Source organism: Chiloscyllium plagiosum, chromosome 2, assembly GCF_004010195.1.
Source record: "Chiloscyllium plagiosum isolate BGI_BamShark_2017 chromosome 2, ASM401019v2, whole genome shotgun sequence".
Taxonomy (NCBI): domain Eukaryota; kingdom Metazoa; phylum Chordata; class Chondrichthyes; order Orectolobiformes; family Hemiscylliidae; genus Chiloscyllium; species Chiloscyllium plagiosum.
Window position 1 is genome coordinate 24174013 of NC_057711.1, and position 13428 is coordinate 24187440.

At 40.8% G+C, this 13428-nt stretch overlaps 1 protein-coding gene across 4 annotated transcripts in view; it reads right to left on the minus strand.

Annotated features, from left to right (window-relative positions):
- The window catches only part of LOC122557528, a 102510-nt gene that overhangs the window by 80426 nt on the left and 8656 nt on the right, over window positions 1-13428 (minus strand). For all 4 annotated transcript variants that reach the window (XM_043705285.1, XM_043705292.1, XM_043705298.1 and 1 more), the window contains 5 exons: window positions 12248-12842; window positions 10684-10883; window positions 8221-8636; window positions 4628-4782; window positions 2827-3035 (listed from right to left, as the gene is read on the minus strand). In XM_043705285.1, the coding sequence (XP_043561220.1) occupies window positions 2827-3035; window positions 4628-4782; window positions 8221-8636; window positions 10684-10883; window positions 12248-12842 (1575 nt within the window). The remainder of the gene's footprint in view (window positions 1-2826; window positions 3036-4627; window positions 4783-8220; window positions 8637-10683; window positions 10884-12247; window positions 12843-13428) is intronic.

Consider the following 13428-nt stretch of genomic DNA (forward strand, 5'->3'; position numbering starts at 1 on the left):
ATGGTTTGTTCTTGAGGAATCTGCGTACTGTATTTTTTGAGTATCCGTTCTTCTTGAATATGTTGTATAGGTGGTTCTCCTCTGTTTTCCGAAGTTCGTCTGTCCTGCAGTGTTTGGTGGCTCATTGGAATAGTGTTCTTATACAGCTTTGTTTGTGTGTGTTGGGATGGTTGCTGGTGTAGTTGTCCTGGCACCAGCTCATCAAAGTATACACATGGACACAGCCGGCATACACATAGGGAGCTGTTCCTGGCCACGTGGATATGTGTCAGGATATACAGGGAAAGTGAACACTGTTGCTTCTCCAACAGGAAGTGTTGTCACTTTGGTTGATGAATCAATCTTTATTCTTTCACACAATTATTATACTTGCACATGTTGTATCGCAAAGAGTCTGGTATATTTGTTTTTGCTATCTGTACAATGCAACTAATGTAATTTGTCTCAGTGACAGAAACTATACAATAATAATGCCCTGCCAAAGAGCTGCTAAAACTCTGCACTTGTTCAGAACGCGGTCAACATAGACATGGTGGGCCAAAGGCCTGTTTCTATGCTGTATGACTCTACTATAAGTATAACTGCTGATTGCTTTTGCATTAGCATTCTCATTCAGTAGGTGTAAAGGATTGGGTTGCAACAGAGATTCAGTGGGAAGCATTTGCAGCCCATTTTGCAGCCTCGAATGATTTATAGAAGTATTTCTTTTCTCTTCCCCTTTTGTTCAGACAAGGCAAACTAATCATTTCCATTCCAATTTCCAAATCAGCCACCTGCCATCCAGATATGTGGCTGTACTCAGAGTGGACGCGCTCACTCCTAGACTTGAAGACAGAACTTTTCAAATCATGATCTGGTCTATTTTTTGAGAAGGAGGAGAAAAGATGCATGTCCTCAAATCATACTGAAATCATTCAAATGAGGGCCCGTTGTTGAGTAGCATCATCGTTGATATTTGTGGCTGTTCTTCTTCTACCGGTTGGGATACAGAGAGCACGACTTTCACACAAGTTTTTGGATCCTGTGTAATTGGAGGTCCAAAAGCTTTTCTCGCTGAGATTCAGAGTGGGGGAGCCAGTTTTAAAGGAGTTATTTTTAAAGGTCTCCTAATTGTCTACCACTGAGCTCACCATTTGATCAAAGGTAGCAGACGTGCTCCTTGTGCTGCTAGCTGCTCAGAAGGCTGATAGTACGAGAACCTTGAAGGCCCCAGTGAAAGATATGGGTGCTGCTGATGCATCTTGGAAAACATGAGGGTGCTTTAAAAACAAGGTCCACTCAGGGTTGTTGGTAAGTTTGAAATTAAATATCAGAGGCCAAGCCAAGTGGGGGAAACTCCTCTAGCAGTAGGGTTAGTGTGCTGGCAATGTCTACCTGTCAACGGCCTTCTGGTGGGAAATGGGCCTCCAGCTGATGGTTCCCAACTGTTGTGGGGAGGCTGCCTCCATTGTAATCATGGCTTGCCCACATGACAGAATCCTTTTCTACAGCTGGAAAAATGCTGCCAGTGCTTGTTTAGTTTCCTCCAATTAAGATCTTCATTACTATAACTGACTGTCTGCCTCGAGCTAACAGACAAATGATTCCAGTAACAGCGATCACTAGAAACCTCTCCTTATATGGCTCTCTCCTCCTTTTCTGCAGTCCCCAAACTTCCCCCATCTTCACTCCCATCATCTTGCAGCTGGGAAAAATTCTTTCTTGTGTTTCAACTACTTAAACATACTTGATTCTGGCCATCATGTCTTAAGCTACCTTTAGCTGGCAAAGGCCAAATTAACACCCATCATAGTGAAGGGCTCACTGAGACTAATTACCTTCAAACACAGTTAAAAATCACATAACACCAGGTTATAGCCCAACAGATTTAAATCTGTTGGACTATCACCTGGTATTGTGTGATTTTTAACTTTGTCCACCTCAGTCCAAAACCGGCACCTCCACATCATGACCTTTAAACAGAAATGTTAAATGCCAAAGATCAATTTAAAGAATTACATGACAAGATTTCATGTTTTAAGACTTTTACTGTAAGATACAAAATAAACGGCAACATCTGTTAAACATTATTCCAGTAGCATCCTATGCACCCTCTCAAAGCTCTTCTCCAAGGTAGCCTGAAATCACAGAATTCTTGTATTGAGGTAGAATTGCTAATTAGCTATCCTTTAGGCTCTGAACTCTATTCTCTCTTTAAAATGAACAGACTTGTAAAGTGTAACCATTTACAAAATCTGACTTTCTACAAATTCTCTTTGGAGAATAACTTTGGAAACAAACGGTCAATCCACTGTCAGCGCATATGCTTCTGCCATTATCTACAAGTGCGAATATCATATACATTCTTCTCAGTAAAACAACTAGCACTCCCTTGAATCCTTAATCTAACTACCCAGGTATGCTGCCTGCAGAATCCAGAACAGCCTCCTCATAAATTCGACCACTGTGTGGACCTCCAAGAACCAGATTTCCAGAACCAGAAGTCATTTTGTCGGCATGTGTGCTTTTGGTGCGCATGGAATGTCTGAACAGTTTAGAGGGAATTCTGAGTCACATGGCTCCATTTTCCTGAATTAAAGATATAATCTTAAAACATAACAATCACATGAAACTTATATCTGCCACCATTGTATGACTCAACTAATTCTTCAAACTAAAAGCATATACCGTGGGAGAAAAACCTGGATGGAGTGGAAAGAGACACAAAGATGAGTATCAAGAAAATAGATAAATATGGCTCTTTAAATGGGTCCTGCTTATATGTTTAAATCTAATGTGGCATTACATCAAAACAATTCATATTAATAATACAGGAAGTTTCTTTACCTTGGCATGAATGCTTTTGAGGAATTGTGTGTGGGCTTCATACAATTTTTTGTTAAGTTCTGGCATCCGTGGACAGACATCAACATAATCTGCAGCTTTCTCACTTGATAGGTTGCATTGGATGTCAGTAATATACCGTTTAAACCAATAGCAGTGATCCTCTGGAGGTCCCGTTGTTTGTAGACCCTGGTCAACCTCACGTTCTATAGCTGGGGTTAAATTATTAGAACAGAAAGAGAGATTTCTCCTTGTTTTTTTCTGAAAAGGCCTTTGATTTGATGAATTTCCATCTAACAGAGCCATCGAGTGAATAGCAATAACAGTGGCAGCTCTAATTACCACTGAAACAGTCATTAGAATTAGATCAGTGGACAGGTTGATCTGGGACAGGTGGAGCTGAAATCACACAAAGGTAGCCTCACAGAGGTGAAGTGCAGAAACACAGAGGGAAAGGAGAATGAAGTAATAGATTACAGAAACTAGTGTGAAAAGACTCAAGGATGAGAGGGCAGGATGAAGGAATATGCACAGTCAAGGGATACCACTGCTCACATGGCCTCAATACTATGGTAAAAAAATAGTCTTCAGTAATTGAACAGGTAATTTTCAAAACAATGAAGTTGAGTGGCATTTATTGATGAAATGAAAGATTGAAATGGGACAGTGATTGATGGGGACAGGGTGGTTGGCTGTGGACTTTTGCAGCTGATGAACACAGACCAGTGACTATGAGCAGAACGTTTACTGGAGATACTCTGACAAGGGACATGATGTGACTTGATTAGTGAATTTGGTGTCAGAAGATGAAGTGGCTGAAAACAGAGTGAGAAGTTTGAAAAGAAGAAATTGAATGTGGTGGTGGCAAAGCACAGCAGGTCAGACAGTATCCAAGGAGCAGGAGAATCGAGGTTTCAGGCATAAGCCTTTCATCAGGAATGACTCAATTTTTCTCATTCCTGCTGAAGGGCTTATGCCTGAAACACTGATTCTCCTGCTCCTTGGATGCTGTCTGACCTGCTGTGCTTTTCCAGCACCACGCTCTCAACTCTGATCTTCAGCATCCACAGGCCTCTCTTTCTCTAAGAATAAGAAATAGTTTGGGCTGGGATGAAAAGTAGGGGAGGGCAGAGGGGTTGAAGGAGAAAGCCTACACTGATCTTTGACACAAAATGGTCCATGGCTCCTTCCCTTTGGGTCAGGGAGTTGGTGGGAAGGCTAGAGAAATGGAAATGTCAATCCAAGATATTCACTTTTCATATTAATTAGTGAGCTGCCAATTGCTATTGACATACAGAAAACAAACTGGACTAATCTCTGCCCATAATGAAGGCTTTAGCTGTTTGTCATATCCATATTGTGCTTCCTTTTAGCATATCACTCCCATTTTAATGTATTCTTGATCTCTTCATTCTAAAGCACTCAGTCAACAGCAATTGCAGATGGGCAACAAATGCACACATCCCATGAAAGAATATTTTTTAAAAAGGCAGCATCTTTGCAGACAGAATGTATTGCCCACTGGGGGTGGGAAACAGGATTTAGAACTATTCTGGGTCCTAACAAAGCTGAGTATCTCAGCATTTCCAGTGTTTAACTGCAAATAGACTGATGATTTTGGATAGCTGTTTCTGTACCCTCTTAGCGTTTCTTCTAACAATTACTTAATGTTCGGATTTGTAATACATTTGTAATAATTAGTCGTTTGAAAACACTCTGTTGATCATTCTGTGTTAAGTTATTATGCTTATTCTTATTGTTACTTCACACTTAAAGCCATTACTTCTCGCTTTTCCATCATTACCTGTTTTAAGAAGATTTGAAGCTCTTTCTTTACCGAGTGCCAAAGGTGCATATTCTTGGAGAATACTGTATAGTTTCTGGGCAGAACTTGACCAGCTATTCTTTGAATGCTGTCTACGTGAGGGATCTATACTGTATATGTCTCTGAAGTGTGTCCTGCATCAGAAATGAAAGCTCAGATTTAGAGAATTTAACAAGGAAACCTGCCTATTTCCAAATTTCTGCACAGATATTAAACGATAATAAGTAACGGACACAAAATAGTCTGATCATATAGAGATAAATTTGATTCAGGGCCAAATTGAGCCATTTAATTTTATTCTCTTCACAACGAAAGCAAACCGTTATCACACAAATAGCAACATTGCTGCATTTCTCACTGTACAGGTTTGCCAGCTGGGTCAAATAACAGTACAGTTTCAGTCTCTACAGAAGCAAATCTAGCTAGTGTTCAATACTCTCCTGTATCTGCAGAGTAACTCTGATCTTTTTACCACAGTTGACATTAATTCCTTTTCTTTAGCTTTTTTTTTAAAACATCTCAGTGACTGACTTTCACTTTTCACCTCTCCAATCAGTAAAAGAACGTATTTAGATTTTATCATATTGGCTTTGCACAAATTGCCTGCCATGCTTCTGGCAGTGCACCAATGCTTCACAAAAAGAACTGAACAGCCTGTAAAATGCTTAGTGAATCCTGTAAGCCTGAAAGTTGCTAGATACATACACATGTTTCTTTGTGTCATAGGCCTCTTGCAACCTCATTTCCCACGGAAACAGTTTTAGTGTTATATATACAGTGGACTGCTCCCCACCCAACTAGAAGCTAAGCTCGTTAAGTAGGTTGATTTACAGATGTGAAACTTGTCACGGGGAGGAATTTGTCAAACATGCAACATATACTGAGGAGTTAAAACAATGTAGTGATTTGTAACAAGGTCAGCAGGGTGGATGTCTTAGAATATGAGATCCCTGATTGGGATTGTTAATCTGGTGCAATCAGGGACCCCTGGCTGATAGGTAAGAACAGGAGTGTCAGACATCCTGTTCACTCTGAGACCTGGTTCTGAGGAATCATATGCACATGTAAATAAAGGGTGATTTGGTGATGGGATACTGACCTCTGTGGAGTTATTTCAAAAAGCATATGGGAAAGCACAAATACTTCCAAAACTCTCCTCTCCACAATCTTTTCCTCATCCAAAGGAACCAACCCCTGTCAATATTGTGGCTTTTGGTTCACATGTGTGGACTCCTTATCTGCTCTGATCATCCCACTGTATTCCATCTCAGCTCAATAGTCATAGGCTAGAGAAAACTTGGCTCCCAGTCGGGTTTGCTGTCATTTCTAAACTTTCATACCAACCAGAAACTACCAATGATGCCCTTCTTCATATAAATTATCTGCTTCACTTATTCCTGACTTGTTGGTTACTATTTATTACCTGTTATAGATGCTATTGCATTACATTTTGCACAATTATGTGCTTTAAACTGACCATCCCCTGCCCAGATATGTGCACCTTAGGTTGTCACCATGTTTCACATTGCCAGATTTCCCCAGCAATGCACAGTGATCCCGATCCTACTTGATGTATTGGCCAAAGTTACCAATGTGATGCACTTTGCTTCTCCACACTAACACCACTAAGGCGGTTGGAACTCCACCACTTGCAAGTTCCCCTCTGAGCCACTCAGCATCCTGACTTGGAAACATATCATTCTTCCTTCAGTGTTACTTGCTAAAAATCCTAGAACTCCCTCCCTAATAGCATTGTGGGTCTCCTTACACGAAATGTACTGCATCAGTCCAAGAAGGCAGTTCACCATTACCTTCCCAAGGGCAACTAAGGATGGGCAATAAATACTGCCCCAACCAGTGATACCTATATTCCCTGAATGAATAAAGAAAAAAACTTATCTCCTTCCTTAATCATGCAAAAATCAGTCAGGATTTAGCATGTTTCTAACAACCAGAAGAATGGAGCACTCTACAGTTCTACTATTAACCAATGACAAGCCAGTCAAACATCTTTGCTAACACTCCATGATTATTTTACGGTCAATACTCAGCGATGATATGAGTCCAAGTTTACCACAGTCCAAGGATTCTTCTTTTAAGATTGTCACACTTTTGTCAATAAACCAATTCTTCTCAACCTCTAATACAATAATAATAAAAATATTATTACCGTTATTGTATTAGAGGTTGAGAAGAGTTGGTTTATTGACAAAGGTGTGACAATCTTAAAGGAAGAATCCTTGGACTGTGGTAAACTTGGACTCATATCATTGCTGAGTATTGACTGTAAAATAATCGTGGAGTGTTAGCAAAGATGTTATATTATTATTGATACAGGAAATCTGAAATGAAAACAGAAAATGGTGCAAATACTCTCCAAGTCAAACAGCATCATAGACAGAGGACGAAAGTTAACATTTCAGGTTAATGACCAAACTTCACAGGTGGAAGGCTGTGGAACTCAGTCTCATGAGTGTAAAGCAGTAGTTGAGAAAGGTACTGATATGTTTTATCTGCTCATCATCATCACTGGTAGTCCCTCGCAAACAAGGTTGACTCTCTTACATTCTCAGGGTGAGTCCATAGGTGGCTGTACAGTCCAAGTGGGCTTGCACAGACTCTGCCACACTTGGAGCAGATGGTGATCATGGGAAGGGGTGGGTGGGGCATTGATGTGGCAGCGTGCTCCTTTTGCTGTTTTTGACTGGCTTCAGCTTTTTCCCGATGGCAAGGATTGAAGTGCAAAACACCTTCCCAGATGCTCCTCCTCCACTTTGTGTCTTGGGCCAGTGATCCCCAGGTGTCTGTGGGAATGCCGCACTTCACCAGTGAGGCCTTGAGGGTATCCCTGAAGCACTTTGTCTGTCCACCTGGGGCACGCCTGACATTTCGAAGCTGGGAGTACAGCACCTGTTTGGGAAATCTTGTGTCAGTTCTGCGGATGATGTGCCCAACCCATCAGAGCTGGAAGGCTGGTCAGTGTCTCGATGCACCTCAAGGCACTGTAGCAGTATCACCAATGCTGCCTGCTTAAGAACCTGTGAATTCGCTGGGAAGACAGATGCACCATCATCAGTATGAGATCATGCCTACGTCCCCAGCATCGAGGTTTGATATGCTATGATTGTACTAAATTGCAGAGCAGGCTTGTGGGCTGAACAGCTTACTCCTGTATCTATACCTACTGTTCAAATGCTTTTTTGTAATGAAACACACTGAGCTTTTGTGATATATGCTGACTTTTTTCTGATCTGACACTGATTTGCTTAAAAGAAATCACTTGGCAGGTCTTGACAGCATCTGTGGAGAACCAGACTTCACGTTTTGAGTCCAAAACAATTCTTTTTTCAGAACAGTTCTGAGCTCTGAAGAAACCATTCAGAAGCTTTAACTGTTTCTCTCTGCTCAGATGCTACCAGACCTGCTGGGTATCTCGGACACTTACTGTTTTGTTTCAGGTCTTCAGCACCTGTAATATTTTGCTCTAATTCTCATGATGTGTCAAGGCATGCTTGGGTCAAATACACAAGTGAAAATGGTTCATGATAACTGCCGACCATTTTAAAACTAACCTTATTGACTGCACCCTGTAAGCATTGGGTATGCAGTTCTCATCCAGCTTGTACCACTGCTGAAGAAGCCCAATTGCTTTCCCAAAGTCTGGTGTAGACTGAGCTAGAGTATCATTTGTGTCATGTGCCTGAGGGACATGGGAAGACTGGATTTCACTAGCTCCAGTGTCACAGCTTTCTGGCAACTCCTTATCCATTGGCGTTGAAGTGTCTGTCAGATCAGGATTTCTGCTGTGAGATTCCTCACAGAGTCTGGGGCCCTCAATCAGCGTGTGGTGCTCAGGGTTGTGTTTTCCATGCTGCCGTTTTGTCATCTCCATTTTCTTGGCCTCAATAAAGTTCAGAATAGCTTCAAAATCATCCTTCATAATGCTGTCAGGGAGGAAAAACGAGTCATGCTTTTGTCCAATTAAAAGCTGCAAGACAAAAGGAGGCTTCATTATATTGTAACTTCACAACCAACTATATTAGATTAGATTAGATTAGATTACATTACATTACAGTGTGGAAACAGGCCCTTCGGCCCAACAAGTCCACACCGCCCCGCCGAAGCGCAACCCCTATATTAAAAGCGCAACCCCTTTATTAAAAATAAAAGCCAGGTCTAACATACAAAGCAAAACGTTGAGGAAATTCAATCCATTGGATTATGTTATGTACGGATGGATATCCTTTGTCAAAGTTCTCTATATATTACTTATCTTCCTCAATATAAAAAAGGGATTTGTGAGTAAAATCACATTGGAATGCAAAGCTGTTAATTGCCTTTGTAGTGCAGTAGTGAATCGCCTGTATTCTGTCTATGATCTCGAAAGGGTTTTGTTCTTTGTCTTTGAACAGAAAGGATAAAAATTCTTAACATTTAAAAAATATCCAGCAAATTGAGCAGGTTTAAATTATCTACAGATTAGATATCGTTAGGCCCCAGCTGGAGTACTACATGCTGTTCTTGATACCGTACTATAAGGAGGATCTGATTGCACTGGAGGGAGTGCAGAGTAGACTTACTATGGTGCTGCCTGGGCTGAAGCCATGAGGAAAGATAAAGCAGGAACTTTCTGATATTAATTTCCTTGGAGTGGCAAAAGCTGAGGGGAGACCTAATACAATCATTGAATCCCTACAGTGTGGAAACAGGGCCTTCAGCCCAACAAGTCCACACTGACCCTCTGAAGAATAACTCACCCAGAACCATTCCCCTACCTTATTATCCTATATTTAACCCTGGCTAATGCACCTAACCTTCAAATCCCTGAACACTATGGGCAATTTAGCATGGCCAACTCACCTAACCTGCACATCTTTGGATTGTGGGAAGAAACTGGAACACCTGGAGGAAACCCACACAGAAATGGGGAGAATGTGCAAACTCTACACAGACAGTCGCCCAAGGTTGGAATCAAACCTGGGTCCCTGGTGCTGTGAGACAGCCGTGCTAACCACCGAGCCACCGTGCTGCCCGAAGTGTATAAGATTATAAAGGACAGAGTTAAGGCGGACAAAAAGCCAGGCACTTTTTAAAAAAATAGTTGAGAGATCAATAGCCAGGAGGAGCTGATTTAAGGTAGGAGGTAGAGGAGAGGGGTTGAGGGGTAATATTTTCACCCAGAGGGTGGCAGGAGTCTGGAATTCACTGCCTGAAAGGGTGCTTGAGCCAGAGATTCTCATGACATTTACACAGTATGTAGATATAAACAGCAAGGCCATAGGCTATAAAGCTGGAAGACGGGATTAGCGTAGACAGTTCTTTGATTTCTAGCATGGACTTAAAGGGCCAAATCACCTCCATCTGTGTTTTAGATGCCTATGAGTCTATCATTAGAACTTTTACATTGGACCTGTACTTTGATCCTATAAGCAAACAATTGCTCAATTTGGTTTCAGTTAGTGTTTACAATCATGCATTTCTTTTCAATTTGCTATGTCAACCATCATAATGCAGTCACAATGTCTGGAACAAGTTTTTGATGCTTCCCCTACCACCTTACCGTTCACAAAAACAATATAAATCTTCACTAAATAATGATATAATAATAGGCATATTCATCAAGTGACAGTGATAAGTGACCACTTAATAGATGTTACAGTGAGAGACGCGATTAACATTTGGATTCAAAATGTTAACTTTTTCCCTCTCTCCAGATGCTTCCAGATTTGTTGAGTTTCTTCAGCACTTTCTGTTATTATTCTGTATCACCAGCATCCAGTGTTCGACATTTAGTTACGAAGTTATGCTCGTTAAATATGTTGTGATAGTGGCAGTTACTTAACCAATATTAACCTGGTATAAACTAACTCTGTGTAAAAGTTTAGAAAAAAAGAGATTGTAAGCTTGATTTATCTCCCTAGCAGCAACTTGGACCTGCCAATCTGGTATGACTCTATGCAGAACTGAGTCTCAAAGAACCTTAAATCTGATGCAACATTTGACCATGAATGACAATTTATGCACAGAATGCTTACAATAAAGATGGAGTCTTCTGACGTTTGGCATTCCTTAAGTACTTCGAGATGTAGTTGGGCCATTATATGATTGTCACTAATTCCATCTTTCATGCCCCACCTAAGGTCAGTCATCCTGAGGTCATAACCCCTTTCTTTACAATAACTGTTTAGTTGTGGGTATACATTCTCCATTAATGCATTCCGTTCGTGTTCTGTATCTGGAATTTTAAGAAATGTGAGTTATTAAAATTCAGGTGCAATTTATATGAATTCAAAACAAAATGATTAGAAATTGAAGCTTTCAGCAAAAACATTTTGAGGGCAAGCTAATACTCCAGTTCTAAAATGGGCGGCACGATGGCACAGTGGTTAGCACTGCTGCCTCACAGCGCCAGAGACCCGGGTTCAATTCCTGCCTCAGGCGACTCTCTGTGTGGAGTTTGCACATTCTCCCCGTGTCTGCGTGGGTTTCCTCCCACAATCCAAAAATGTGCAGGTTAGGTGAATTGACCATGCTAAATTGCCTGTAGTGTTAGGTGAAGGGGTAAATGTAGAAGAATGGGTCTGGGTTGGTTACGCGTCGGTGTGGACTTGTTGGGCCGAAGGGCCTGTTTCCACACTGTAAGTAATCTAATCTAAACTGAGGGTGTACTGCATTAGCAGTGTTAAAAAATCACATAACACCAAGTTATAGTCTAACAGGTTTATTTGGAAGTACTGTACTAGCTTTCGGAGCGCTTGTTGGACTATAACCTGGTATTGTGTGATTTTTAACTTTGTCCACACCAGTCCAACACCAGCACCTCTACATCATACATTCTCGCAGATAGCATCCTTCAAAGATACTCAAACTGTGTGTGAAACTTTGAAGCAAGAGACCAGGAGTGTACTTAATGCCAGATAATGGTGAGGAGCAGTAATGATAATAAATGCAGAATTACGTTTTTAAAAACGAAAAAGATTAATATCTGTAAAAGAAAGATTGAAAGGGTATATGGAAAGGTTGGAGAAATAGAAGTAAGTGATGATCAACAGGTAAGGGTGAAATTATCCATATAACCTGTTTCCACGCTGCAAAATTTTATAATTCTATGAGTGACTAGTTCAGTTGAGTGTTAAAAGTCATATTTTAGATTATAGATGAAGTATGTTTTGTATGTTTTTGGAAAGTACATTGTAAAATCAAGAAAGAGCACCCAAGACAATTCAGCCAGTATGCTTTTTCCTAGCATTGATGAACATTTAGCTCAATACTAAATTCCTAGTTGATAGGTTTCATTTTTAAAAATTCAGATAACCTCTAAGATTTTATAACTTTATTGACATCATAAGTCTTTGTGCCAGTAATTGCACTAAAATAAAAACTGGATAATACAATTTAGTCCAGACATTTGCCAAGGCAGTGATGTGTTCTGTCTCATTGCTGCTTGCATAATTTGACATGTTACAATAATGCAAATTGAATGATAAGTAATTATCAAGTTATTTTATACCTCTTACCATTTTTCTCTCCTTTCACTTCAAAGTAATCAAAACTCGTGATTTTGCTTAATATGAAAACATCTCTTAGAAAAAAAATTACCTTTGTAGCCACCACAAATATACATCATGAACTTTTTCTTCTTAGGTGAACAGGTTATATTGATATTTCCTTTCATTATTTCAATTAGAGGGTTGCTGGCTGTTGAAAGGTGTTTTCCATCTGCCATTGGTAATGGCAAACGTTTCGACACTGCTATACTTGGCAAGTTGAAAGCTTTCTGAGATTCTGGCCCCTTGCACTCCGCTGTCTGTGACATGGAGTTCCAATCTGGACACTCAGATACACATTGTTTATCCTCAGAACTCGATGGCTCTCCAACTACAAAACGATGGATATCAGTTCCTGAAATTTCAGTTTGCCACAGTCCTAAACCCTGCTCTTCTTCCTGCTCCTTGCAAGAAGCTGACACCAAACTGTCAACTTGACTGCTTGCATCAGCTGGGAGTGAAAATGTTTCACAGTCATCACAGTCATTTCCAGGATGGCTCATTTGCTGTGCTATCTTTGTCTCTCCAAAGTGTCTCAATTCATTCTGCAGACTACAGGATAATAAATCTTCACAGCACTCGGTTGGACTGTTCAGGAGTCGAGGTGATGTGCAGCTGCCAGATTTATATAATGAAACGTTGTATGACTGTTATGAAAGTACAAAGCAAAATAATCAAATTGATTGAAAAGTATTGGTTCACCAAAGCTCATTTATAAACAATAAAATTATAACCCACTAATGTATCTAGTTTAAGTTCTTCCTGAATACAATACTCAGAGCCATAGAGTCATATAGCACCCTTTTGTCAACACATCCACGATGACCACGTTTATCAAACTAAACTAGTCCCATTTGCCTGCATTTGGCCCATATCCCTCTGAACCTTTCCTATCTATGTACCCAGCTAAACATCTTTTAAATGTTGTAAATATCCTTCCTCTGGAGGAGGCCAAGGAGGGGGAATTAAAGTGTTCAGCCACGGGGCGGTTAGGTTGGTTGGTGCGGGTGTCCCAGAGGTGTTCTCTGAAACGTTCCGCAAGTAGACGGCCTGTCTCCCCAATTGATGACGCTCTCCACCGCATCTCCTCCAATTCCCGCTCCTCCACCCTTGAACCCTGCCCCTCCAATCACCACCAGGACAGAACCCCACTGATCCTCACCTACCACCCACCAACCTCCAAATACATCGTATCATCCTTCGTCATTTCTCCAAACAGACCCCACCGCCAAG